The sequence below is a fragment of the Zalophus californianus genome, chromosome 2 (genome assembly GCF_009762305.2).
Source record: "Zalophus californianus isolate mZalCal1 chromosome 2, mZalCal1.pri.v2, whole genome shotgun sequence".
NCBI classification, from domain to species: Eukaryota; Metazoa; Chordata; class Mammalia; order Carnivora; family Otariidae; genus Zalophus; species Zalophus californianus.
Window position 1 is genome coordinate 86,440,256 of NC_045596.1, and position 26,252 is coordinate 86,466,507.

The 26,252-nt window shown below is 34.0% G+C and overlaps 1 protein-coding gene across 5 annotated transcripts in view; it reads right to left on the bottom strand.

The window, feature by feature from the left end:
• PPA2 (inorganic pyrophosphatase 2) overlaps window positions 1-26,252 on the bottom strand; it is an 83,527-nt gene that overhangs the window by 14,526 nt on the left and 42,749 nt on the right. For 4 of the 5 annotated variants that reach the window (XR_003520735.2, XM_027598629.2, XM_027598630.2 and 1 more), the window contains 3 exons: window positions 13,601-13,728; window positions 11,140-11,225; window positions 3,757-3,826 (listed from right to left, as the gene is read on the bottom strand). Coding sequence is in view for 4 of the 5 variants with exons in the window: in XM_027598629.2 (XP_027454430.1) it covers window positions 3,757-3,826; window positions 11,140-11,225; window positions 13,601-13,728 (284 nt within the window). In the remaining variant the exon portion in view is untranslated. The remainder of the gene's footprint in view (window positions 1-3,756; window positions 3,827-11,139; window positions 11,226-13,600; window positions 13,729-26,252) is intronic. The other variant, XM_027598631.2, reaches the window with a different exon arrangement.

The window sequence follows — 26,252 nt, forward strand, 5'->3', positions numbered from 1 at the left end:
CATGCTGTGGCCCGACTACCAGAGTAACAGAGCAGTGCTCTCTGCCTCTGTGGATCCCCAGTGTGTTGAGATCTGCACAAGTCTTGCTTTTGACACAGCCTTGCCTTTTCATGATTGTAAATAATTCAAACATCTACATCCAAAACAAAATCCCATATTTCTTTTGATTTCAATTCGCCTTATCTTCTTCAGATCCACTATCCTTCTTAAGACCTGTAGACCTATGCATGACAAATTACTTCTACAGCTATTTTGTTTTGTTTCTCAAATGCTTCCAAATAATACTCATCAGGTTGTTGGCTTTTATTTTTCTTGGTTATAATGACAATATTCTTCCTATGACCTGTACATATTGTCAGGTAACTACTTAATGATTTTTTTCTTAATATCTCAATGCCACTTACATTTAATTATGCTTTCAATACATATTCACAAGCATATGCTTCCTGTAACAGTTCTATTAATCACTGTTTAATCCGTATCTTTTCTTTTTGTATTTTAAAAGTATCCATTCGCAGGCACCTGGATGGCTCAGTTGGTTAAGCGACTGCCTTTGGCTCAGGTCATGATCCTGGAGTCCTGGGATCAAGTCCCGCATCGGGTTCCCTGCTTGGCAGGGAGTCTGCCTCTCCCTCTGACCCTCCCCTCTCTCATGTGCTCTCTCTCTCTCTCTCATTCTCTCCCTCAAATAAATAAATAAAATCTTTAAAAAAAAATAAAAAAAAATAAAAGTATCCATTCGCCAAAACAGTTAATTTATCCTAAAATCTCACCTAATCAACTCATCCTATATTCTATCAATATAGATCTTGTTGATTAAACTTGTTAGGATGCATTCACTCATTCTAATAAGCCCACTAATAAACTTTGGGGTTATAATTTGATTCCACATAATCCCAGGATTGATGTGGTCAGAATGTGAACAAGTTTGACGGATAACTTCAATGTCTTAAAAGTTATTTTGAGCGACCAAAGGGCAAACAAAAACTAATAGTACTTTGACATCAATGCAATCTCAGTATATAGCAAAACAGAGAGATCTGGGAATATATACCTGAATAATTTTGATTCAAACATCTCAGTGTAGTTCTGAAGAGATGAAATGCCAAGTCAAAAAGAACTTCGTTATTGTAAGTTGGTAAAATTTTCACAAGAAAGTATTACCTAATCTGAGTTCCTGAATCACTATATGCTGCTAATAGAGCAATTCTTCGACTTACACATTTTAAATGGTGAAATCCCATATACGATATGCTCCATTAGAAGAAGTGAAGAAGGACTGATTTCTCTGCATCTGGATTTTCTGAATAATCAGTTTTGCACTTTCTTCATGATTATGAAGCACAACAAAGTTACCACACCAAGTAATTAAAGCTGGATGTTAATGTTTCTGAATTCTAATCTTACCTCAGATCTAACTATCTAAATCACATCCATGTCCTCCAATTATTCTTTTTTCCAAGAGGATTATTTTCCTACTAATATGATAGGAGACAATAAAAAACAGGATGTAAGACAGAAACTTTAATCTTGTAGCTAATTTTAAAACAAGAATCTATTATACCTATTATTTATAAATCCCAAACTAAAATGGAATAGTCTTAATCTGAGATTAGCGAGAGAGAGAGACTACTTGGGCAAAGATAAAAAGTTTTTTGTTTTCCTTTATTTTTCTCCTTAAAGAAGTAATAATAAATATTGATGAGAACTAAGTTCAGAATATAACCTACATATATACAAAACTGAAAACCTGGGGAAAATAAACTGATATTGTACCCTGCATTACAAATAATGGCTTCCCTGATCTTCCCTACCTCCCTATAATCTGTTTTCACCACTGCAGCCAGAGTAATCTTGTCAAAATCTAAGTCAATTACTCCTCCGCTTAAAACTAGCTCGTGGTTCCATATCTCATTCAGAATAAGAAACAAATTTCTTAGACAGTCTTCACAGACTATTTTACAGGGTCTTTCATAATAATTTGCCACCGCTTCCACCCCCCAGATCCAAACATTTCTGATCTCACCTCCTCCTGTCTCCCCCAGACTCTCTCTACTCCACCAGTCACTGTGTTTCCTTGGGTATTTCTTGAACATGTCAGGCATCCTCTTGTCTCATGGCCTTTGGGACTGTGGCCTGGGATGCTTTTCCTTCAGATGGTCACTTGGCTAATACTCTTACCTTCTACAAATCTTGAATCATGTCAGTCTTCTCCTAGTGAGGCTGCCCCTGACTCCCTTTTTAGTAACTACAACTCTAACCCCACTCCTGGCACTTCATCCCCTCTGCCCTGCCCATTTTTCATAATACCATTTATTGCATTCAGACACACTACAGTTGATCCTTGAACAATAGGGGTTTGAACTGTGCAAGTCCACTTATAAGTGGATTTTTTTTTCAATACAGTACAATACCATAAATGTATTTATTTTCCTTATGATTTTCTTAGTAACATTTTTTCTCTACTTTATTGTAATAACACAATATATAATTCATATAACGTACAAAGCATGTGTTAACTGACTATGTTATCAGTGAGGCTTCTGGTCAACAGTAGGCTGTTAGTAGTTGAGTTTTTGGGGAGTCAAAAGTTATACATGGATTTTCGACTATGCAGGGGAGTCAGCACTCCTAACCCCCTACATTGTTCAGGGTCAGCTGTATATATTTTCCTTGTATTTATTATCCATTTTTCCAACTAGAATGTTAGCTACATAAGGGCAGGGGTTTTTCTTGTCTTTTCTTTAATACTGCATCCCCAGTACCCAGAATCTTACGCACACACAGCAGGTACTAATTCAACAGCTGATGAATTAGTGGGGAAAAAAATTCAAAGCAGCCATAGTGAGTAAATATTTTTATTGTTCCTGAAGTAAAGATCTAAATTCACTAGTTTCAATCTCATAATTAGTTTAAGATTAAAAAGAAAAAGCTTAATTTATAAATGGGATTTCTAGCCTATGACCAATCCTGAACACACTTTATATAGCAACATTTTACCTGATTATCTGAATATGAATTTTCTTATTTAGTGGTCTCCAAATCAAGCATTAATTTCCTAATAAATTCAGTTGCCTCCAGGCAGCCTTATCACTAAGATACGTAAAAATCCAAGGATATCATCTTAGCTAGAAGGAAAGCTTGCAAAACAGCCCATAAATGAGGGAAAAAAGGAGAAATAGACTTCTTTCATTTTTCTTGAGCCAAAATGCACATGCACCAGCAGCCAATCATAATTTTGACACTGGATGGTGGGTCACTCATGGGAACAGGACAGTACAAGGAGAGTAAATGCATATAAACAATAAATTGGTGATATTAAGAAAAGCAGCTTCATATGAAATTAGTTAAGTGGTTAATATACCTTATTTTTTTAAATTGTTTTTGAGAGAGAGAGAGAGAACATGAGTGGGGGGAAGGGGCAGAGGGAGAGAGAGAATCCTCAGACTCCCTGCTGAGCACAAAGCCATGACCAGGAGATCATGACCTGAGCTGAAGGCAAGAGTTGGACACTTAAACCAACTGAGCCACCTAGGTGCCCCAATGTGGTTAATGTACTTCAGAAAACAGAATTTAAAAATTCAACTAAAAGATTTTCAATTCTCCAGATTAAAAAAAAAATAGATTCCAATGTTATTTTTTTAACTATGCTTCCCAAAAGACTTGATACATTTCATTGCTAGATTTTTCAGAATTTGTTAGATTTCCCTGTGACGTTTGTAAGATTAAAGGATGCTTTGAATATTTGCCCCTTACCAGTTCAACTATTGATCTTGCTTCCTCTTGAGTGCAATGGAAAGGGCTGTCACATACCTGCACGTTTGTGCTGGAGAGGAAAAGACAGTATTATTAATTGGGATTAAAAAAAAGCAATTACCAAAAAAGGAAACCAACTCCAAATACTCCACACTGAATGTAGAATTTCAGTAATTTATTTCCAGCCAGTGAAAAAGGACCTGAATGAATATAAACTGAGATATTTGTACATTCTTTCAGGCAAAGTTATAAATATCGTGCGCCACAGCACTGCACATTCTAGAATTTTTTTAAATTTAAATAATAGTATACAAATTTAAATAATCTGGTATATATAAAAGACTGTACACCACAACTGCACTTCGCCTTTAGTGAGGAAAAGAAAAACCAAATTTGACCCACGAATGATGACTCTAAGGAAGAATTTTCATCTAAGTGAGGTGATGAACACTGTAACTGGCCAGGGAAAGATGCTATGGTAGCTCTTTCTCAGACAGGTGTGGAAGGCTAGGCAAACCAAGAGTGGTGAGAGGAAAGCAAAGGAATATGCAAACTCGGTTTTCTTACAGGAGGGAAGGTCAGGAAGGCGTAGGCAGGAGCCCCTTCCATGGTCAAAGCCTTCCCACACAATGGGGAATGACAGGCTGTCTCCACAAGCATGTCGCCCATTGTGTGTTTCCTACTTCCTGGATGAAAGCAGAGGCATCATTCCTCCCAAACATACTAAGAATGATTTTTTTTTTTAAATTTCATCAAAGAAATCAGATTAAAATGGATACAGAAAGAGGCAGTAGAGGAGTTAAAGCCAAAGGAAAAAGTAATTAGCAGATCCCTAAAGAAGATGAAACACACACAGACACACACACATACTTGCCCTCCAAGTAGACTTAAGAGATATGTACTATCAAATGCATTTCCATAATGGCTTTTGTGAAATATTTTGGGATATATTGATAAAGAGATCTGTCTAGTTATTTATTTATCTTTGTAATTACATCTGTCTGTAATCAGACATTGGGTAATAGCAATTACAGTTAAGTGGCTGTTCTGCTTTCTATCCAGACTCACAATGTGGGATTTATTTTCATTCTTGGCATGAATAAAATTTGATGCAAGTTGGCCTTATCTTTAATACTATTTTGTATTCTCTCTTCCACAGCCCATATTTAAGTAGGCTAAAAACTGAAAAAGGTAAGGCCTTAAAGTCAGATGTTTCCCTAAAAAATGTCAAAATTAAATTTTAAAAGAACAAGGCAAAAAATTAGACACCGCAAAGTCCTAAGTGCTAGTCCTCTAAGGAAAGCATGGTGTATGCTAAGTATGCCATATACAATGTTTTTAACATTATAACTAAACCAAAGTAAAACATACCTTAGAAATTCTGGGAAAATGATGGTAAGAGAACAGGGGAGTCTTCTCTAAATAGGGCTGCCAGATAAAATACAGAATACCCAATTAAATTTGTATTTCAAATAAGATCAAACTATTTTCTAATATAAGTATGTCTCAAATATTGCATGAGACATTTATGTTAAAAAGGCATATTGCTCTGAAATTTAGATTTAATTGGGTATCTGGTATTTTATGTTAAATCTGATAACCTATTTCTAAAATAACCCTCTGCTCCTTACGACAAAGCAAACCATCAACAGATATGGTAGAAAAGAGTCAATATTAAAGCCAACAATGCAAATTTTTAAAATTCTCAGTAAGTTTTTAAATATCTCCAGTAAAATATCTCAACAAGTAACCAATGGAACTGAGGAAAGCCAAGAGGCTCTGCCGTTTTCACCTTGGACAAATTATTAGTAATGGCAGTTTCAAGAATGAAATGTAAGGTATATACAAATAGACTTAAGAGATTCTTGCAAGACACACCAATATAAAGATGAGAGATCACAAAGCCTCTTGTTTACTTTTTCTCCAACTGGCTCTTCTATTAGCATTTTGTTAGCTAAAAAACAGTGCCAACTTCCTTATCGACATCCTTTTAGTTAAAGTATACAATCTGGGTTGTAATATATTTCCCTCAGGATTTAATGTACTTTAAATGTTCGAAGGCATGTTATCAGGAAACATTTTTATTTTCTCTAAATTGGCCCTTACGTAAAAATAGTTAATACTGATTCATATTTATTGATTCAAAAAATTATTCTTATACTAAATGTTAGGGACATGTCTAGATGCTGGGGATACAATACTGAACCATGGAGCCCCTGTGGAGGTTATAATATTTAGGGTTCTTTTTAGTCTTAAACCATGACTATGGCCTGAAAGAGGAGAAGCAGTGTAATCATTTAAAGGAAGGATGACTAAGGTGAAGGTGTCTATTATAAATGAGATTTAAAATAAGGACTAAGGAGAATGTGCTGCTTTCCTTTTTATAATAAGATACTAAATATTTTGTTCTAAAGTTACAAACATTATATAGCCTATACACAATCTTGCTGACCAAAATAAGCAGACATCAGATGATCAGCAATACCAAAAATGTTGTTGATGACCAAACTGCATTTAAAAATAATAAAAAGGTGTCTTAATAGATACATAATAGGTACAAAATAACTGACTAAATGAAAAGATATAGAAATAAAAAATTACCTGCAAATAATAGACACATACAAGATGAAATTTATAAGGCAAACAATATGGAACATTTTAGTAAAGAGAAAATTATTTTCTTCAAGACAATCTCAAATCAAAGTCATGAGAATCCTCAAAGACACGTGTCCAGAATATAGATTTACCAAGGCTTTTCATTCTAAAGCAAAGTAGTCAAGAAAAAAGGAGAGAAAAAATTCAAGGAAATAAGAATGACAATGATTTTGGACCACAGCCTCCAGAGTTTACAGGAGAAAACTGACATTGAAGTAAACCTAGAGAAAGCTAAAAGAACTGGAACTCTCCATACACAGATCAAGTACACCTTCCTCTAGAGAAAGGTAAAAAGAAACAATTTTAAGACCTACACAATTTTGTAGAACACATTTGTATATAGGTAATATATACAGTTATTCAGTAAGCCCGTATCAACTACTATGTGTCAAGTCCTGTCACTAAGTGCTCAGATACAAACTCAATTTAAAGCATAAAAAAATAATAAAACACTGCAAGTTCTACACAGAGGAGTATATAGCAATCATCTGAGAGTATAGGTAATCCTGCCCAAAAGAAATAAAAACTCGTTGCAGAACTGCTTCTTGAAGAATGAGCAGGCATTCATGGAGGAAAGAGAATGAGATAGGAGGGGACAGAACATGAGGCTGGAAAAGTAGGTCTGGACATACTGTTTAACATATAGAAGAAGTGGATTATATTCCAAGATCAAAGGGAGCCACAAGACATTTTTAAGCAAAAATGACAATCACATTTGTATTTGTCAAAGATAATTCTGACAGTACTATATAGAGTACATTAAACAAGAAAAGTTGCAATATAAAACAACTTACGAGTAAATGACAAGTAACTGAGTTAAAGTAAAACTGAATTAAAAATTAAATTAAAAAACTCAGATGCTTTAGAAGTGCATCCGGGAATCCATCAAAACTTGAAAAATTTGGAAAATAGATGGGTCTGAATAAATAATAGTTAGTGAAATAAAATAACCAGGCAAAATGAAGAGTACATTTCTAATTTCTTAAAAATAAGGTAGATAAATAAGCCATGGTGGAAGAAAGACCAAAAGGAGCTGGACAGTAAAACTCAAATGGCAAAAACTCTGTTTCTCCTACAAAACAGTGGAAAGTTCCCTTAGGGGAGAATAGAAATAATCAAATTCTCTCTGTTAAAAGAATATGTAGCTTTCAGAGTAAATACTAAGCAATGGCAAAAAAGAATAAAAATAACAACATAAAAAAGACTACGCAAAGTATCAATTACAGAATTTAATACATGCAGGGATCCTGGAAGAAGAGTTGCACTAGATTTGAGAAACAACAAATACCTGTTGGTTTTAAAATATTAGTCAACAATTTACTCCAACAGGTATTTACTGGGTGGCTAACACATGTCAGGCATAAGGAATATAAAGATGAATAAGGTAGCTTTATTCATCTGCTTTGGAGAAGCTTATGTTCCAGAAGAGGAGACAAATTCATAAACCAAGCAGTTAGTAACTGGTAAATGCAATGACAGAAGTTCACAGGGAGCAAGAAACACAGTGTCCGTGGCTTGCCAGCTAGCACGAGGCTAGTCTGAGGGAACGCTTCCTAGAGAATGAGAAGTCAAAACTAAGTCTCAAAAAGAGGAGTAAGTTAGCGAGTTCAAGAAATGAGAAGACAGTCATGGCAGAGGAAACAGCATGAATGGCCTGGAGGTTAATCAGAGCGGGGTGTTTGCGGGGTGACAGGTGTTTCTAAGTTGTTGGAACTGAAGTAAGATGCAAGAAGTGATGGAAAATGAGGGCAGACAGGTAGCAAGGCCAAATCCTAGAAGACTTGTTTGCTCTTCTATTAGAAGTTGGGACTTTACAGTTCTTAAGCAGAGAGGCTTATCAGAAGCACCTACGAAGGAAGCTTTAAAACATACAGATGCTTAGACCCTACTCCGCAGAGATCCTAATTCACTAGGTTTAAAGAAGAAGACAATGCACTTGAATTTTCCAAGTTTTCTGACGTAATTACAACACACTATACATGATTTGAGAGAAATGCTGTGATTAAAAAAAAAAAAAAAAAAGTGGACCTAAACTCAACTCAGTAGGGAAAACAGGCTAAAAAGGAAGGGGGGAGGTTGCTAATCAGTAACAGTGTATATTTTAAGGAATTAAGAGAAAGAAGCAATTTACTAAGACAAAGGAAATAAAATCTTTACTACTATGAATATATTTTTACAAATCAAGTAGTGATAAAAATAAGAAAATGGACAAAATGAGTTAAAATCTGAAGATTCGGACTTTAAAGTATCTAGATGCATAAAATTTATGCCCAGAAACTTATGCCCTGAAAATTTTTAAGCTAAAAAAATTATTTAGTTGTATTTCTTTGAAAAGATAGAGGTAGAATATAGCTGGTAAGAGAGTAAGTTTGGAATCTGGCTTAAATCCTGGCTCTACCACTCGGTGTGACCTTAGACAGATCACTTAATCTCTATGTGGTCTCAATTTCCTCATGTGTAAAATGGAGACAATGATATGTATCTTATACGATTCTTGTGAGTATTTAGATAACACATATTAAACACTTCAAAGATAGTACACAAAGTTCAATAAATTGCAATTCTTACTGTTAACATAATCCTTATCATTACCTAGGAGGCTACAGAAAAATGACTCCCGAGAGTACAAATAAAGTTACCCTCAGAGTAAAGGTAATCAGACTCAGTATGGAAGGAATGACATCAAGCTATAGAAAAACTAACCAAAGCAATAGTCTCTAGCTGTGTAGCTGAGGAACCTGGAAAACATATAAACCCTTCAAGGACTGCAAAAGCTTTTCAGAAAGTACCATAAGGAAGAAGACGAAAGCAAACAGCAAGCAAATATTTCTTTATACACCGAGGGACCCCTTCTTTTTAGAGGAGCTCACTACATGAATATCTCACTTAGACGATCTTAGAATATCATAAAGGATACCTAGGTCTACTAATTACTAGGATAGTCAGGACTAGAAGGCATTCAGTTATACCCAGTTTTGTTAATAAACTGTATTATTTAAATTAGAAACCACCACCTAAATTTTAAGACTATGCTGAAAAAAAGAGTGGTCTGCAAAAGAGGTAAGAAGAAAGGAGAAGATCAACGAACTGACAGTATCACTTGAACTTACAAGAGAACAGAATCTGAACGTATAATGCCCAAGCAAGCATTTGTGTTGTAGGCAAGATGACCCTCTCGATGATATGGATAAAATATTTCCTTAGACTAATTACTTACTCTACCTGATTACACTAATCATTTCTTTTTCTTTTTTTTTTAAGAGCCAGAGCATGCGAGCGGGGGCGGGGGGGGCAGAGGGAGAGGGAGAGAATCTCAAGCAGACTCCATGCTCAGCGCAGAGCCTCACATGGGGCTTGATCTCATAACCCTGAGATCATGACCTGAGCTGAAATCAAGAGTTGCTTAACCGACTGAGCCACCCAGGCACCCCTATTCTAGTGATTTCTTTAATGTGTCTCTTGATTCCCAGACTTCATGCTCCAAAAGGGCAGGGACTCTATTTATTGTAGTCACAGCAATAATCCTAGTACCAGCACAGTCCCCAGCAGAAGACCCTCAAATCAGTATTTGTTGGAGATTGAATAGCTTCCCAATTTCTCCTAATTCAGAGAAGGGGACAATGAAGTTGGGTAGTACTCTATAGAATGACTATCTGTTTTGCTTCCTACAGTCAGGCTTATCAGAGCCCACTGTTTTTGTTTCTAAAACTGTTTATGTGAGTTGCCCTTGTTACTATTTCATAATTTAAGCAGTAATCATGCTCATCAAAGAAGGGAGTGTGGAAAGAGAATAGATTATAGTACTAAGGCTAAAAAGCCTCAATAAAGGTGACTCACTATAATAACTTGGTGTCAAAGAAAACTGTAAAAAAGGTTTAGAAAAAAGAATCTAAAAATCTATATGAGTTTTTAACTGTAAGCGGTTTAAGGATTAGAGGATCTTTCTTGGTTTTCTATTCAATATTATGTTAGAATATATATAATTTATTTAGAACCTATATAGAAAAGGTCTTAGCACTATATCCAAAGAGGAGTAAATAAAGGTACATTTAAATGTTTTAAAATAGGAATTACAGGGGCGCCTGGGTGGCTCAGTTGGTTGAGCGTCTGCCTTCGGCTCAGGTCATGATCCCAGGGTACCGGGACTGAGCCCCGCATCGGGCCTCTGCTCAGGTGGAAGCCTGCTTCTCCCTCTCTCACCCCTCCTGCTTGTGTTCCCTCTTTCGCTGAGCCTCTGTCAAATAAATAAATAAAATCTTTAAAAAAAAAATTAAAAAAAAAAAAGGAATACAATGTTTGAGTTATGTATGTCACTACCATTTGATTCCCTTTCCTCAATCAGCTAGTGACCCAGATCATGTTGGAAAAAAGGCTTATTACTATTTCATCAAGAAATGATGTGCTAGTTACACATAAACAAAATAACCATTTGCATACTGAAAAATCACTAATTTTTTTTACCCCATCTTTGCACATATTACAATGTATTATAATTGAAATGCCTGTTTACTCAACAGTATCCCCCACTAAACTATAAATCCCTTGGGAAAAGGAACCATGTCAATTCCTAGTTTCACAGTGTCCAGCATTTGGTATTGCTTTCCATAAGCACTTTTTAAATGAAAAAAAAAAAAAACTGCAACTCTTTAAAAAATCAGATCTGACTAGCATAATATGGTTGTTTAGTACCATTAATAATAAAATAACATTACACAGAAAGACTCTTACCAATTTATAGCCCCTCCATCACACTTCTTCATAAGCAATGTTTTCCAACATTCATGAGTAGATTTAATAACTTCAAGAGCAAAAGCCTAGTTCCAAACCAAAAACAGACATAAAGATCACATCATTATACTTGCATGGAACTATTCTCACTGACAGTTTATTTTTAAGAATATGAACTCTGGAGTTAGGCAAACCTGAGTATAAATTCTGGCATCCTTATTTATCAGCTGTGTGACTTTTGAGCAAGTTACTTAATCTCACTAAGTCTTAACTTCTTCATCTTTAAGTAGAAGGTAATGGAGATAATGTAATTTGGGGTTGGCAAACTAAGGCCAATAGGCCAAATCTAGCTCACCACCAGTTTTTATAAATAAAGTTTTACTGAACACAGTCATGCCCATTCATTTGTGCATGGCCTGTGACTGCTTTCGCACTACAATGACAGAGGTGAGTAGTTGTGACAGAGACCATACGGCCTACAAAGTCTAAAATATTTACTATTTGGTACTTTACAGAAAAAGTTGCCAACACTTGGTTTAAATTATCCAGCTGTTGAAAGGATAAGTTGTATGCAAAGTGCTTAGTCTAGTCCCTTGCCTATAAGTACGCTTATACCTATTAATTTCATCATCAAAACTGCAGTCTAACTGTATAATCATTCTAGAATATCCGCTGTCTAAGTAAACCTCCTACACATTCTCAAATTTTTTTTAGTATAAATTCATACTGTGTCCCAAAATGCAAAATCAACAATACACGCCTCTTGCTAGATACGTATCTAAAGGAACACTTGCTTTGTTATTCCAAAGCAGCGAATTCTTTTGATGCCCACCCCCCCAAATGTTGTTAGTTTTCCTTAAGGAGAGTCCTTATATATTAACCAATTCATACTACCTCCTTTCTCCTTCAATGACAACTAAACACATATGGTAAGAAATGAAGAAAATAAAGAATCCTGGGAACCAGGATGTAATGAGAAATTTACTTCTGAAAAAAAGAAAGTTCTCTCAGCTCTACTGTTGCCTGAGTATGGTTCAATGAAGTGGTGTTGGGGAGTTCCACTTAACAAATGGGACAAAAACCACAACAGCCATACTATGGAAAGAGCTAAGATGTCCGAACAGGAAAAAAAAAAAAAAAAAAAAAGAAGAAGAAATGGGACAAAAAAGCCAATTTATTGTCCGGATAATATAAGGAAAGATTTTTAACCAAATCATTCAAATAATTATGAATATTTAGAATCACTTTTCCACTTGCTTAAAGGGGTCAGGAGGAAAAATCTAGATAGCACAGGAGTCATCTTTTCAAACATGGTGAAGAGATAAAACTTAATTTTCCTGAGTTAGGCAATGTGTTTTAAACAGAAGTGGTAAAAAGCAATGCATAAGACAATTATGTTCTGAAACCAGGTTCTATCAATGATCTAGTCTTCGTTCAGAAAAAATTAGTGTTTATCAAAATCAAGCAAAAGGAAACAAAACAAAACAAAAAAACAACCACCCCCAAACCACCTCACTCTATAAATTCATGATTTAGCAATCTTACCTTCAGGAAATAAGGAGCCACAAAAGTTCAAACAAAATATAAAATACAATATTTTTACATGAAAAAGATAAAAAATAATTTATCTTAAAAATTTTCAATACTTTATTTTTAAGTAAGAGTATCTATTTGAAAATAATAGTTTTATATCTACATTTAATCTTAGACAAAGCCCTCAAGATCTTAAGGATTCTTTGAATGTTCCTTTTCAAAAATACTAGGTCAAGCAATAAATTCTTATATAGCAAGATATTATAATTTTTAAGTTTCCATTAACATGGCTTATTTTACTTATAAAACATACTTCTTAGTACCCGCTTAAGTGTTGGTGTATAATGTGTAATTTATATAGTGGTGATAACTTTAAAAAAATATTCCATGACTTAAACTTGATGTCTTTGGCCCATTTTCTCCATTTGTGTCATATTAGAGATACTTCATGGTAACTCTGTGGTATTCTAATAGAAAAATCCTATGGCAATAAGATATTCAAGTGTTTTCTTATTTGTTAAGCAGCCTAAGTCAGTCATGGTAGAATGAACTCTTAAGGGGAAGCCCCTCTGGATTTACATTAAGTAAAGTAAGTAACTTTTTCCTCTCCAGAATAGGAAATGGAAGCTTCTTCTTCAAACACAATTTGCAGTTAGACTGATCATGGAAATCCTTCATTTTCTGAGATGAGGGAGATGTCAATAGATAAAGAGATGAATATATATACGTATCAAAACTTAATTCACTTAGATCTCCTGAAAAAAAAATCCTTTTAAATATGTATGATAAAATAATGTCCTTAAAGTCAGTATAAAGCACTTCTGTTACCATGTTATATACAAATATTCACATAAGAAACCTCCCAAGCTAAAAGAAGTATCATATAAGTATCACAAGTACGTTTTAAAATAAAGATTATCATCTTCACCTTGTTCTTGAATTCTCCATTAAAAGCAAACTGGTTTTCTGGTTTTCCTTCTGGCACCTTATAAAATCTAAACCAATTAAGCGTAGCTTCCAAGTAACCTGGTTTGTATTTCTTAACATCATCAATATCTGCAAGTGAAGAAACAAAATACTTTTTGTTAAAAACTGAAATTGATTCTTTTATTATGTTAATCACCATACATTACATCATTAGTTTTTGAGGTAGTGTTCCATGATTCATTGTTTGCATATAACACCCAGTGCTCCATTCAGTACATGCCCTCACCAGGCTAACCCATCCGCCCACCACCCTCCCCTCTAGAACCCTCAGTTTATTTCTCAGAGTCCATGGTCTCTCATGGTTTGTCTCCCCTTCCGATTTCCGCCCCCCTTCATTGTGTGGTAGAGCACTGGACTGAGGGAATCCACCTCTGCAGCTAACGTGCAGCATAATCACCATGTATCACATACCACCTCTGGACTTGAGACTTTTTTCATATGTAAAATATTACTCCTTCATTCTACAAACATCTCTTAAGCACCTTCAGATACTATGTTAGGCACAGGGGATAAGCAGATGAAGACAACAAAGCTCTTTTCCTCAAGGAGCTCAGAGGTCTAATTAAAGGAAAGAGACAACAACGCAGTAAGATTAAGTGAGATATGCTTAAGGACTGATGTCATTCTGTGAGCAGTGGAGGGCCTAGAGTAAGGTAAGTTACATCAGGATCTGTATTTTAGAAATATTAAGCTAAAGGACCACTAGAGATAAGATGGAGAGGACAGTCCCCAGAAGAAAATATATTAAAGTCAGATGAGAAGGGTTTTACACACTTACACACCGAATAGTTTCTCATTCTGTGTCAGACATTGTTCTAAGCAATGAAGTAGAACAGTAAACAGAAATAAGCCCCTTTCATGGTTTATATAGTAGGAAGAGACAGATAACAAATATAAATGTTAAGTGGTAAAAGTCTGACGAAGAAAAATAAAGCAGAGTACAAAAGAGAGTGCAAACAGGGCAATTTTAAACAGAGTGATATCTGGATGGATCATTTCAAATTCTGTAATGATTTCCAGGATTTATTTTTAAGTTCGATTACCACAAAAACAGCTCAACCATCACATTTTGAGGACATTCATTCAAATATAACTGAAAATATTACTATATTAATAGCAGACCCTTCCCCAAGAGGTCTCCAAAGAATGTATCCTTTCCAATAAATATCAACTCAAAAAATGTATGAAGAATAACTAGTTAAAACTAGAAACCTTTACTCTCCACAAGACTCTGACTTACGGGAAATTTAGCATAGTCCTTTATGCACAATATAACAGACTTGACAGCACTTGAAGAATTAGAACTTATAACTAAAAATAGATGACACAATGCATTGGGATAATTCAAAGATCACTGGTTTCAGACTTGCTCATCCAATCTCATGGGAATCCCCACTTCATTGGGCATGATAAGGAGAGAGGTAAGCATTTTGCAGACATGAGTTAGACAGGAATTATGCTTTTGCTTGTTGTGCTTGCCTTTTGCCTGTTAGGGTTTAGTAATAGTTACACATGTCTCCAGAAGCCAGATGTTTCACATAAGTGAAATGAGTGTGATAAGGCAGACAGCGTAAGAATGGCAGAAACCATGGCAAATGGAAGATTGAGTATGCTGCCTTAAGGCAATCAAATTAAAAATTTTTAAATACATCAATGGGCCACACGTCTATCTCAAGTAATTCTGGGGAAAACAGAAATATTACAACTAAGGGAAAAAAATCACTTGAAACTGAACACAGGGCACACCTACTCTATTAATCACCGTCAATACATACTTTTTAAGTAATGCAAGATGTTTAAGATAGTGAATTCTAAAGACTAAGATCTTTTTAGTATTATACATTATATCTTAGGTCATAGAGTTGTTATGTCCAAAATAGAACACTCAATATATATTTCATCTAATACTCATTGTTTCCACTTCAAATTCTGATTTTCTTCTTATCGTATAAAGTGCTTTCTAAAGTGGCTTTCTATTAATCATTTTTCCACATTCTGTATTTTTGCAAAATATCTCTTAAACTGAGTTCCTCCCACTCATTCTTTGAGGGGGAAAAAACAATCTTTTAAGTTCACTGAAGGTGAATGAGAAAAGCAATTTAATCAATGGTTCAAAATAAATAATTTTCTATTACTTAAATCTGATTAATGACTTTATCATTGTACCTTACCCAATCTACTGTTCTCTATCCCACTGCAATTTTTATTTTTTTGTGAATGTTTTTTCAACTCAGTCACTTCAAATAAGAACGGAAAAGCTAAGTTATCCAATATCTAACTCGGCTTAGGCAGCGTTCTTTCCAGACGTTATACAGAAGGCCTGTTAGGCAAAGATACCGATAACAGAAACCCTGACAATTTAATAATGCCCAATAAAACACTCCAAACATAAGATAAACATTTCCATTCTCAATTAATTATAACCTAGGGGGAAAAAGCTGTATTTTCACACAGAAAAACAAAGCAAGCAAAAAATTCAAAATACACAACTTAAACATTTTAAAAATCTCAACAGCAAATGCCTCAAGCCAAAAATCTCCAATACCAATAGCCAGTTCAATTAATTATCCTTCTGAAAATATGAAAAATTACACATACAATCTATAATCTGATTCAGAGTTTAAAAAAGACCTCATTTGCTCCTCATAAACTGAATAACTCATTTGTTCTTCATAAAACTGAGAAGTACATTCATATTAAACATAAGAAAACTATAGCTAAGAAAATGCAAAAGAACTGCCAAACTTTATCCAATACATTCATGGCATAATTGGTATCATATAAATATGTCTTCTAATTCCATGAATTCTGCTTTTTCTTCTATATTGTAGAGTTACATTGTCATAGGTTTTATGTTAAAAGAGTGTAAGTGTAGATGTACTTTTTAGTTTTATTGTGGTAAAATATACACAACATAAAATTTATCATTTTTAAGAGTACAATTCAGTGGCATTAAGTACACCCACAATACTGTATATAACCATCACTTTCATCCACTTCCAGAATTTTTCATCAGATGTATTTTTTTTTACAATATATGTTAAGAAAAGCAGCAATTCTCTAGGAGTTACTTATTCCCATTCTTGGAGTTAACTTCATATGGAAGTTTCTATTATAACAATTATACAATGTATTTTCAAGATGAACCCAACAATAAAATAATAATCTAGAAGAGTTCTTTTATATAATCAAGCTAAACTTACTTCAGTTTGTTTTTAATTACAAATCAAACTCTTTTAACTGAGATCTACTTGATCAACTCCCTGGATGATTAGCAAAGACTTTCCACTTCTGTAAAATATTCTCTGACTAATGTCCATAGTGGTCTGTATGTTGAGTCTGGTAGACAACCCTGGAATGAAGTCCACACTTCACTTGTACCAGTTAAGTTTTAGCTTTATCATGAATCAGGTATGTTTATTCCCAAAACATTTTTGCCAACTGTATCAGTAGTTATAATCATGAGAATTAGTAAAATATTATATAAGGCAATGATTTTACCAGTACAAAAAAGACTGTGTTTCTGCAAAAGTAATTTGAATGTTTTGAAAGAATTCAATAAAATGTTACTAAAAAATATTTGTTGTCAAATTAGGCCTGAGTAAAAAAATTCTTAAAGACGAGAAAAAGACATAAAAATCTAGTTATGTATCTAGCTCTGCAAAGAGTATTTTAGATATGAAAGGTCAGTGGCAGCCTCTGATAAAATGTATTTTAGCAAATTCTTGGATGAAGTGTAGCAACAACTCATTCAAATATCTAGAAGAGGAGGAGTCCTGAGAGGAAGATAGGAAGTGCCAATATTCTGTTTGTGAGTGTGCTTAAAATGTTTGAGGAAGACTAAGAAAGCCCTGTGTTTAAAGCAGAGTGAAGAAAGAGTGTTAGGAGATGAAATGAGAGAAGCAGCCATAGGCCAGTCACAAAGGACTCTAAGGGACATCCTTCTTGAGATGAGAAGCCCTTAGAGGGTTCTGGACTGAGGAGTATGGGTTTTAGGGAGATCGCTCTTTTTCTGCTGTGTAGGTAAAAGACTGTGTAGAGGAAGAAGTAAAAGAAGGAAATCAAGCAACAAGCTACAGGAAGAATCCATACAGATGAAATATGATGAGGGTCTAGATAAATGGTAGTTGCATGGAGGTGGTGACAAATGGTCAATTTTAGATATTTTTAGAAAGCAGAACTGAGAGGAATTACCAATGAAAGAAAAAATTAAAAACAAAACCCAGTAAAGATCAGATTTACATAAAATTTAAGGTATCAAAGAACTAAAAAGGAAAAATTGGCAATGTTAAGTAACAATTTAAATTATAGTACAATTAAAAGCAGTCACCTAAATATTTATAACCCTAGTTTTTTTTTAAAAGCTTCATAAAAGGTATCATACTTCTTACAAGTAGGAACAGCCATTGTTTTACTTTGTTACATTGTTTTTGTTACATTTATTACATTTGTTACATATATACATTACATTTACTTTTGTTACATTGTTTTACTTTATAACAAAGCGGTTTCCAAACCTGAAAATTTAATTAACAAAGATTATATGGAGTTTCCTTAGAATTTTTATATTAAAACTAAAGATATATAATTTATGAATAATCATAGTTCTACATAAATCCATTGGAATATTTATAAATTTATTAAACGCTAGCTATAAGGCAGAACAGAAAATGATGTAATAACAAATTCTAAAGCTCAATTTGGCTTTTCCAAGTTCAGCGCTTTCCAATTTAATTTAGTTTTTCTTAACTAATTTTGATTTAGGAATTTATAAAAGCAAAGAAATTAATCTAAAATATCTTAGTCAAAACCCATCATTCTCTTGGGGCGCCTGGGCGGCTCAGATGGTTAAGTGTCTGCCTTCAGCTCAGGTCATGATCTCAGGGTCCTGGGATGGAGCCCCGCATCAGGCCCCTTGCTCAGGAGGGAGCCTGCTTCTCCCTCTGCATGTACTCTCTCTGTGTCAAATAAATAAATTAAAAAAAAAAATCATTCTCTCTGTAGACATTAGAGGACCGTAATACTTTGTATTTTTAAAAGCAATTTTTGTGACTTATCGTTTTCCTTCATCAGAGATACTGGTATACATTTCATGTAATCTGGTTTCTTTTCAGTATAAACCAATTCACTTGTTTCTAAAACCTAAAAGAATGTCACAAATTGTGATCTACTAAGGAAAAAGAAAAAAAGAAGTGGTTTGTGAAGTTTCTTCTGTTCTTTTTTACTAAAAATACACTCTCACACAAGGGGGAGTTTCTAGTCACATGTGCTTGCCTAGACTTCAATTTTACCCAGATTTCAGAAATAAACGATGTAAAAGAGGTGAAAACTTGAGCTGATAAGGTTCATTTTATACAGACAGCTCATCAAGAATGAGAAACAAAGTATGAGATCTTTTTAATCTAGAGACATTTTAAGGAATAATGAACTATAAAGATGATGTATTAAATTATGTACTAAAAACAAACGAACATAAAGAAATTTTAAGCATGAGAAAATGAGGACAACACATTTGGTAAGCAAATACAATAAATCTACAGATCAACAATAAAAAATTTTAAATAATTCTCTTGCCTACCAAGAAAGAACCACACCCAGTCCTCTCAACTTTTTGTATAATTAAAAATTGGATGTTGAAAACAAAACAAAAATATACTTTGTTATTTACTTAGTGAAAACCTTTTTTGGCCCAAAAGGAAATAAAAACTCTTAAGAATATTCAGAAAATAATGAAAATAAGAACACTCAAAGTTTTTAAGAAGAAATAAGGTAAACCAGGAAAAACACCCCATTTGGAATCAGACGGCACTAAGTTCAAACTCCAGTTCTGGCATTCATATAGTGCATCATCTTGGGAAAATACATTAGTCTGTGTGTTTCCTCAAACACAAAATGGAAAAATCATGGTTGTTGTGAGGATTAAATAAGATAGCATATTAAAAATCATTTTAAAAAAAATAAGGGATAGTTTTAAGAAATATTATCGTCCTTCCAATCCCCTAAAGCCTTTTCCATGGAATGTAGACACAGTTATATTCACAGGGAAACCTAGAGCCATCTTTAGATGCTCAAAAATTAATAAATATGAATTAATAATTTAGAAAATTAATGAACATATTTTCATTAATACTGACAGTTACTTTATGTTTAATGTGTATGACTCTACTGAGAAATCGAAGAAGCTAGGTATTGATATAAACCCTGTAAACAAGCACTAAAAATAACATAAAAGGCATCTGGACATACACACACATACACAAACGCGTACTTAATCATAACATTTTTCTATAAACGTACTTTTTCTTATGGTAAAGGTCAGGCCTCAAATGAATTTGTAATTAATCTCTTATTTAATGATGTACACATTTACCTTTACTTCTAGTATTACTGCAGTTTAGTTCTTACAAAGTTTTTTCATTTCTACCATGTTTAAGTTAAATCTAAACAACCATTTTTTAAAACATTTGGAACAGAGAGGAAATATATAAATAAAATTCCTTTATTTCTAGAGCGAGACTCACTCAGTTCAAGTACATTACCCAAATTATCAATTAAAAACAATGCCCAACTATCTGAAGCATTTCTCTTTACAAAAAACAGAAACATCTGACAAAGATGAGGGAGTGAATTCATGTTTCAACAAACTCCCTCAGGTTTAACTACACCAAGACAGAAAACATAAAAATAGAACACCAAAAATGCTCAAAAACAAGATAAGCACCTTGCAGACTCAATATGGAACAAAAATACCTGTCAGGTAAAAGCAAGATGACCATATGATTTATTGCACATACTAGAATATTTCTGGGACTCCTAATCAAGAGAAAAAAAGAGCCAACAGAAATCAATCCTGAGATGACCCATGCAAATGAGGATTTTAAAGTACTTACTACAAATACAGTCAAGGACTTTCAAAAAAATACGGTTATGAAGCATTAAACAAGTGGAAATTTCAGTTAAGGAGGAAAAACTTTACTATCAAAAAAAACCATATGAGGGAGTATATGAAATGAAAAATCAGATAAGGATTTAATAGAATTTGGATATGGCAAAAAAAATCACAGAAGTAGAAGACAAAAACAATAGTAATTATCCTGTCTGAAGAAGAGTAAGGAATAAAGACTGTAAAGACATAAAAAAAGCTTTAGTGACCCATGAGACAATAAAAAGTGGTCTAAAATATGTGTATCAGAAGTCTCAGAATGAAGGTGAGAGAATGGGGTAAAAAAATTATGGTAAATAATTTGGGTTTTACCCAAATGTGTTAAAAACATGAACTTGAAGATCTGCAAAGTTCAATATACCCTAAGCAGGATAAATATTAAGGAAAGGACACCTTAGCATATCACAGAAAAACTGCTGAAATCCAAAAACAGGAGAAAAATCTTCAAAACAGTCTGAGAAAACATTACATTATATACTGGGTAACAATACATTAACTGTTAATTTCTCATCAGAAACAGTGGAGACCAAAAGAAAATGGAACGTCTTTACAAAAATCGCTTTAACTCAAAATTCTATATCCAGTGAAACTACACTTCCAAAACAAAGGCAAGAAAAGACAGTATCAGATCAATGAAATAGAGAGAATTCATCACCAGCAGAACTGTACCACAAAAAAATGCTGAAGTCTTCAAGTTGAAGGTAAATGACACCAAATGGAAACTACAGATCTTCAGCTTCTTTTTGTTTTCTGTAACAAAATATATGGTTATGGACACGGCAAATATGTGGGTAAATGTAAAAAATTACACGTGTGTGTGTTTCTTCTAGTTTCTTTAAAAGATATTTTATTATTTAAGACAAAGAATAGAGAGAGGTTCTGTGAAGAAGAGGATCTCTCGCAGAACTGCTGGTAGAAGTGCAAAATGATACAGCCACTTTGGTAAACAGTTTAACAATTTCTCACCATGTTAAGCATGTAATTATCATCTGACCCAGTAACCCTATTCCTAGGTATTTCCCTAAGAGAAAGGAAAACATACACTCACACAAAGACTTGTATTTAAATGTTCATAGCAACTTTATTTGTATTAGCCCAAAGCCAGAACCCAAATTTCCATCAAGGAGATGAATAAACTGTGGTATATTTGTAAACGGAACACTATTCAGTAATCAAAAGGAACAAACTATACTGATTACACACAGTAATACACATGAATCTCCAAAGCATTAAGCAAAGACTACATATGTACATGTATAGAAATGTACACGACTCTAAAGAAAATTGCAGTTGTTAAAAAATGCCAGAATTTTTAAGTATAAATATCTTCTCCCTTCAAAATAAGTGAAAATTCACTTTTGGAGTTCTTTTCAGACTTTGCTCAATACACACATCTTTTGATTTATCAATAACTATATGCATATTCACTTATTCATCAATTTTAAAAAATTATTGAGCACCTATAACATGCCAGGCACTGTACCAAGCTTTGTAATGGAAAAATTAGTATTAAATACCTAGACACAAACCTAACAGAAAATGTAAAAGATCTTCACAGTAATCTACAAGTACTTCACTAAAAGAAATGTTAGAAAGCCTGAATAAATGGTAATATATATATATTCATTGATGCATTTAATATTTTAATGATAGCAGAAATCCTTGACAATTTGATTCCAAATTTTGCAAAGAATAAAGCATAAGAAAAACCAAACAAGTCTGCAAGTTTGTTCCACAGAACAAAAGGAGAAAGATTTGTCTTGTATTATGAGGCTATAGTAGTTAAAATAAAATAATATGGCACTGGCTCAGGAATAGATCACTGACACTAAACAGAATCCAGAAACAGACTCTTTGTATAAATAAGAATGCAATATATGATAAAGGAGACATTTCAAAACACTGGGAAGAGAACAGATTTGTCTGTTAAATGGTGATGGGAAAATTGTACATATGGAAAAAATAAAATAAATTCCATAAAGACTAAAGATCCAATTGTAAAAAAAATTAAAATACAAAAGAACAAAATGGAAATAAAAAGAAAAACATCTTTCTATGGGGTAAGAAATCCTTAAATAAGAATCAAAATGTTAAAGTCATGTATAAAAATGATGGATAAAATGGAATACATCAAAACTGAAATATCTAGAAGCCAAAAGGCAACAGTATCTCTGCAGATGGGGAGAAAATATTTGCAACCTAAATTAATAAAGAATTAACTTCCAAAATATCCAAGCAATTTCCATATATCAACTCAATAGAAAAATGGTGAGTAATATGCATAGGCAATTCACAGAAAGGAAGATACAAATAGCCAATAAATATATGAAAAAGACACTCCATCTACTTAGCATTAAGTAGAATAATGCAAAATTAAATGACGATACCATTTTTCATCTATCAGCCTGGCAAAACAAATTTTTTAAATGCTCGGTAATAGGTCATTGAAGCTTCAAAATTTGTAAATTAGGCATTATTTATTTCCTTATATAAATTAGGAAATTGGGGTTACAAAATTTACTCAGGATCTCAAAGGATACAGAGTAACCTCAATAAAATAGCTTTAAATACGGGGTGACACCTGTAGGTATGTGTGTGGTGGGGGAGGGATATCCTCAAATTTGATTAGGTGATTACATCTCCCACTTAAATGTATATCAAAACTATTATCAATTATTCTAGATTCAAGACTTGAATATCCAACCAGCAGAGGATAAGCTAATAGAATGATTCTCAACTTGGATAAATCTATCAGAATCACCCAAGGAGCTTTAGCAAACTATTTAGACAGATGCACATTTCTTACTTCCTTATCCACATCCCCAAACTGAGAACCACCTGTACCTCCATGAAGAACATCTGGAGAAAAAAATTAAAATGCCGTTTTTATCTGGATTATTTCCACCAAACCATAACATGAAGGGAAGGAAGCATATAATCAGCTGAGAATTTTTTTTAATTTTTAGATAAAAATCAGTTACATAAATGTAATACCATATCTCTTTGCTCATATTATTAAAAAAAAAAAAAACTAGGAAATGGTCACATGCTTGAAATTTTGTCCAGAGAGGATTAAAAAAAAAAAGGAAAAAAGAGCTCCCAATTCTATGGGACTTTACCAAAGGAAATGATGCAAACGCACAAAGCTCTCATTCCAATACTAGAGCTGCTGCACTCATAGAGCTAAATATGTGTACAACTGGCCTCTAAACAAAATCTGTGGGAAGCATGAACATATGTTTCTAATGATAGCTTATAAACATTCACAAGAAACAGTTCCAATTCCATAACACGCACTGTATCTTCTGCATCACAAAGAGAGGCTCTAACTCAGTGACTTAATAGTTTGAATAGTTTATGTTTACTCAGATCCCTAAAAAGACTGTTTTTCACACAGCTCTACACATCTATGCTTAATAGCACACAGACGGAGGGGCAGTAACCCCGATTTTGTTGACCTTTCCTTCTCCATTACCCTTTTTTACCAATTCTACTCTTATCAACACCTGTACCAGCATATATTAATATCATGAAAAACAATGGCAGTGAACACACATCAAAATAGGTTATACCAAACAAAGTAATTCTACACAGAGGTCTATTTGTATTGTATCAGAAAAACCTCTTGGAAAAGAGCTGGTAGACTTTTTTTCCCGAAAATATAAATATTCATTGCCATTTCACAATAAACTTTATATGACCAGTAAAATAAAAACCTTCCAGGTGCCTTGTATGTGGTAGAAATTCATATAGTTTTCTAATTTAATTTTAATTTGAAACATGTAACAAAGTGGCTAAATACTCCAGTTTTGGGTTGGAAAGACCATCAATGAAGTTACAGCTCCATCATGTAAAAGCTACCCTAGAGTACTTAAAGATGTGCCAGGTGCCTGGGTGGCTCAGTGGGTTAGGGTGTCTGCCTTTGGCTCAGGTCCTGATCTCAGGATCCTGGGACTGAAGCTCCCTGATCAGTGGGGAGTCTGTTTCTCCCTCCCCCTCTGCTCCCCACCCCTGCTTGTGCATGCACGCTCTCTCAAATAAATAAAATCTTAAAAAAAAAGAAAAAAGATGTGCCAATGTCCCCCAGAAATCTACCTCATAATCCTTTAATTTAAACTGTTTCCTTCAGCATTACCTTTGAAGACAATTTATTTAGGTGTTTCTACTTTAAAAGAAGGCTGAAAATAATGAATTAAAAATATTTCCTTGAACAACCAAAATTTAGAGATTGGTAAATGATCCCTAGGGTTTTTCCCATTACAGGATCATTCCTGCACCTTTGGAGATGAAGAAATTAAAGCTTCCAGAGATTACACGACGTTTCCAAGGTCAGTAACTTACACAGAGGGATTTTAGAATTTCGGCCTCCCCTACTCTTCACCACATCATAGGAATATGACTAAAACCTAAAAAGCACTGAAAGAGGTCAAGGTTTCAAAAAGAGGGAAAAGATTCCCAGTAATTTAATTCTATTCTTAATTATAGTACATTTCACTCAATTCATCCCTGTTCCTCAAACTACCTCCTCCCACACCCCATCCTTACACACCCATGCCTATCCCAATTAATGAAATCAAAGGAATGAAGATCAAAAAAAGCCATCTTTTTATTGGGACCTCTAATCTTAAGTATCTGCTGATGTGAAATTATTTAAGAGCAAATGGTCAGTACTCCCAGAAAGCAACACTGTCCAAGGCCATGGATACATTCGACTACTCCAGTACTCTTCATAGGGGTAGTGGAATGCAGTGAACAGCATGAGCTCTGGAGCCCAAATGGATTCCAGTGGCTCCCTGTATGACTTTAGACAAGTTACTAACCAACCCGCCCCTCTCACAGCAGTGCCTTAGTTTCTTAATCTGGGGAAAAAAAGAAAAAAAAAGAGGGGAAGGACATTACCACAGTTTGCTTGAGCTTGTGTGAACATTAAACAGATACTCCAAAAGAAGCACTCAGCATAGTTACTAGACACACAGGAATTGCTGCAGAAATGTTAGAGCTTTGGGGATGACAATGGTGACACGCAAGCCCTTTCTGTCCCAAACAGTACATGCACAGAAAAGCAAACTGAGCTCTAGTCCATCTGGTTATAAGGTTAACACAAATATCTTCCTTAAGATTTCTATGCTATTCTCTATTTTTCCCCCTAAATAACACTATTTAAACTGTGTTTTAGAAAGTACGGAAATCAAACACCATGTTAATTTGCTTATTTTTAAAATAATAATTATAGGGACACCAGATGTTCATTTAGCAAATGAAAATTTGAGCCAAACAGATTTGGTTTTCACATGTTTATTACTGTCTTGAAAGACATAAAGGGAACTCTGTAGTTTTACTTTTTAAATTTCTCTAAATGTAAGCTGAAATTCTACGTATATCAAATATATATAAATTATGAGAATTCTAAGAAAAGTACAATGCCGGCCTTTGAAAAATTCCCAACCGCCTCATTTTAAATAATCCCTTTTCACTCATGCGATTTATTCATCCCAGAATGTATCTACATCAATATACTTGTTCTGATTTCCATTTTTGTTTCCTAATTTTTCATTTTATAAAACAGTATCACTGCACAAGCAACATTTAAAAAGAGGACAAGAGACAATAGTTTTCATTTATTTAACACTCTGAAAATTGAAGTGGCTTC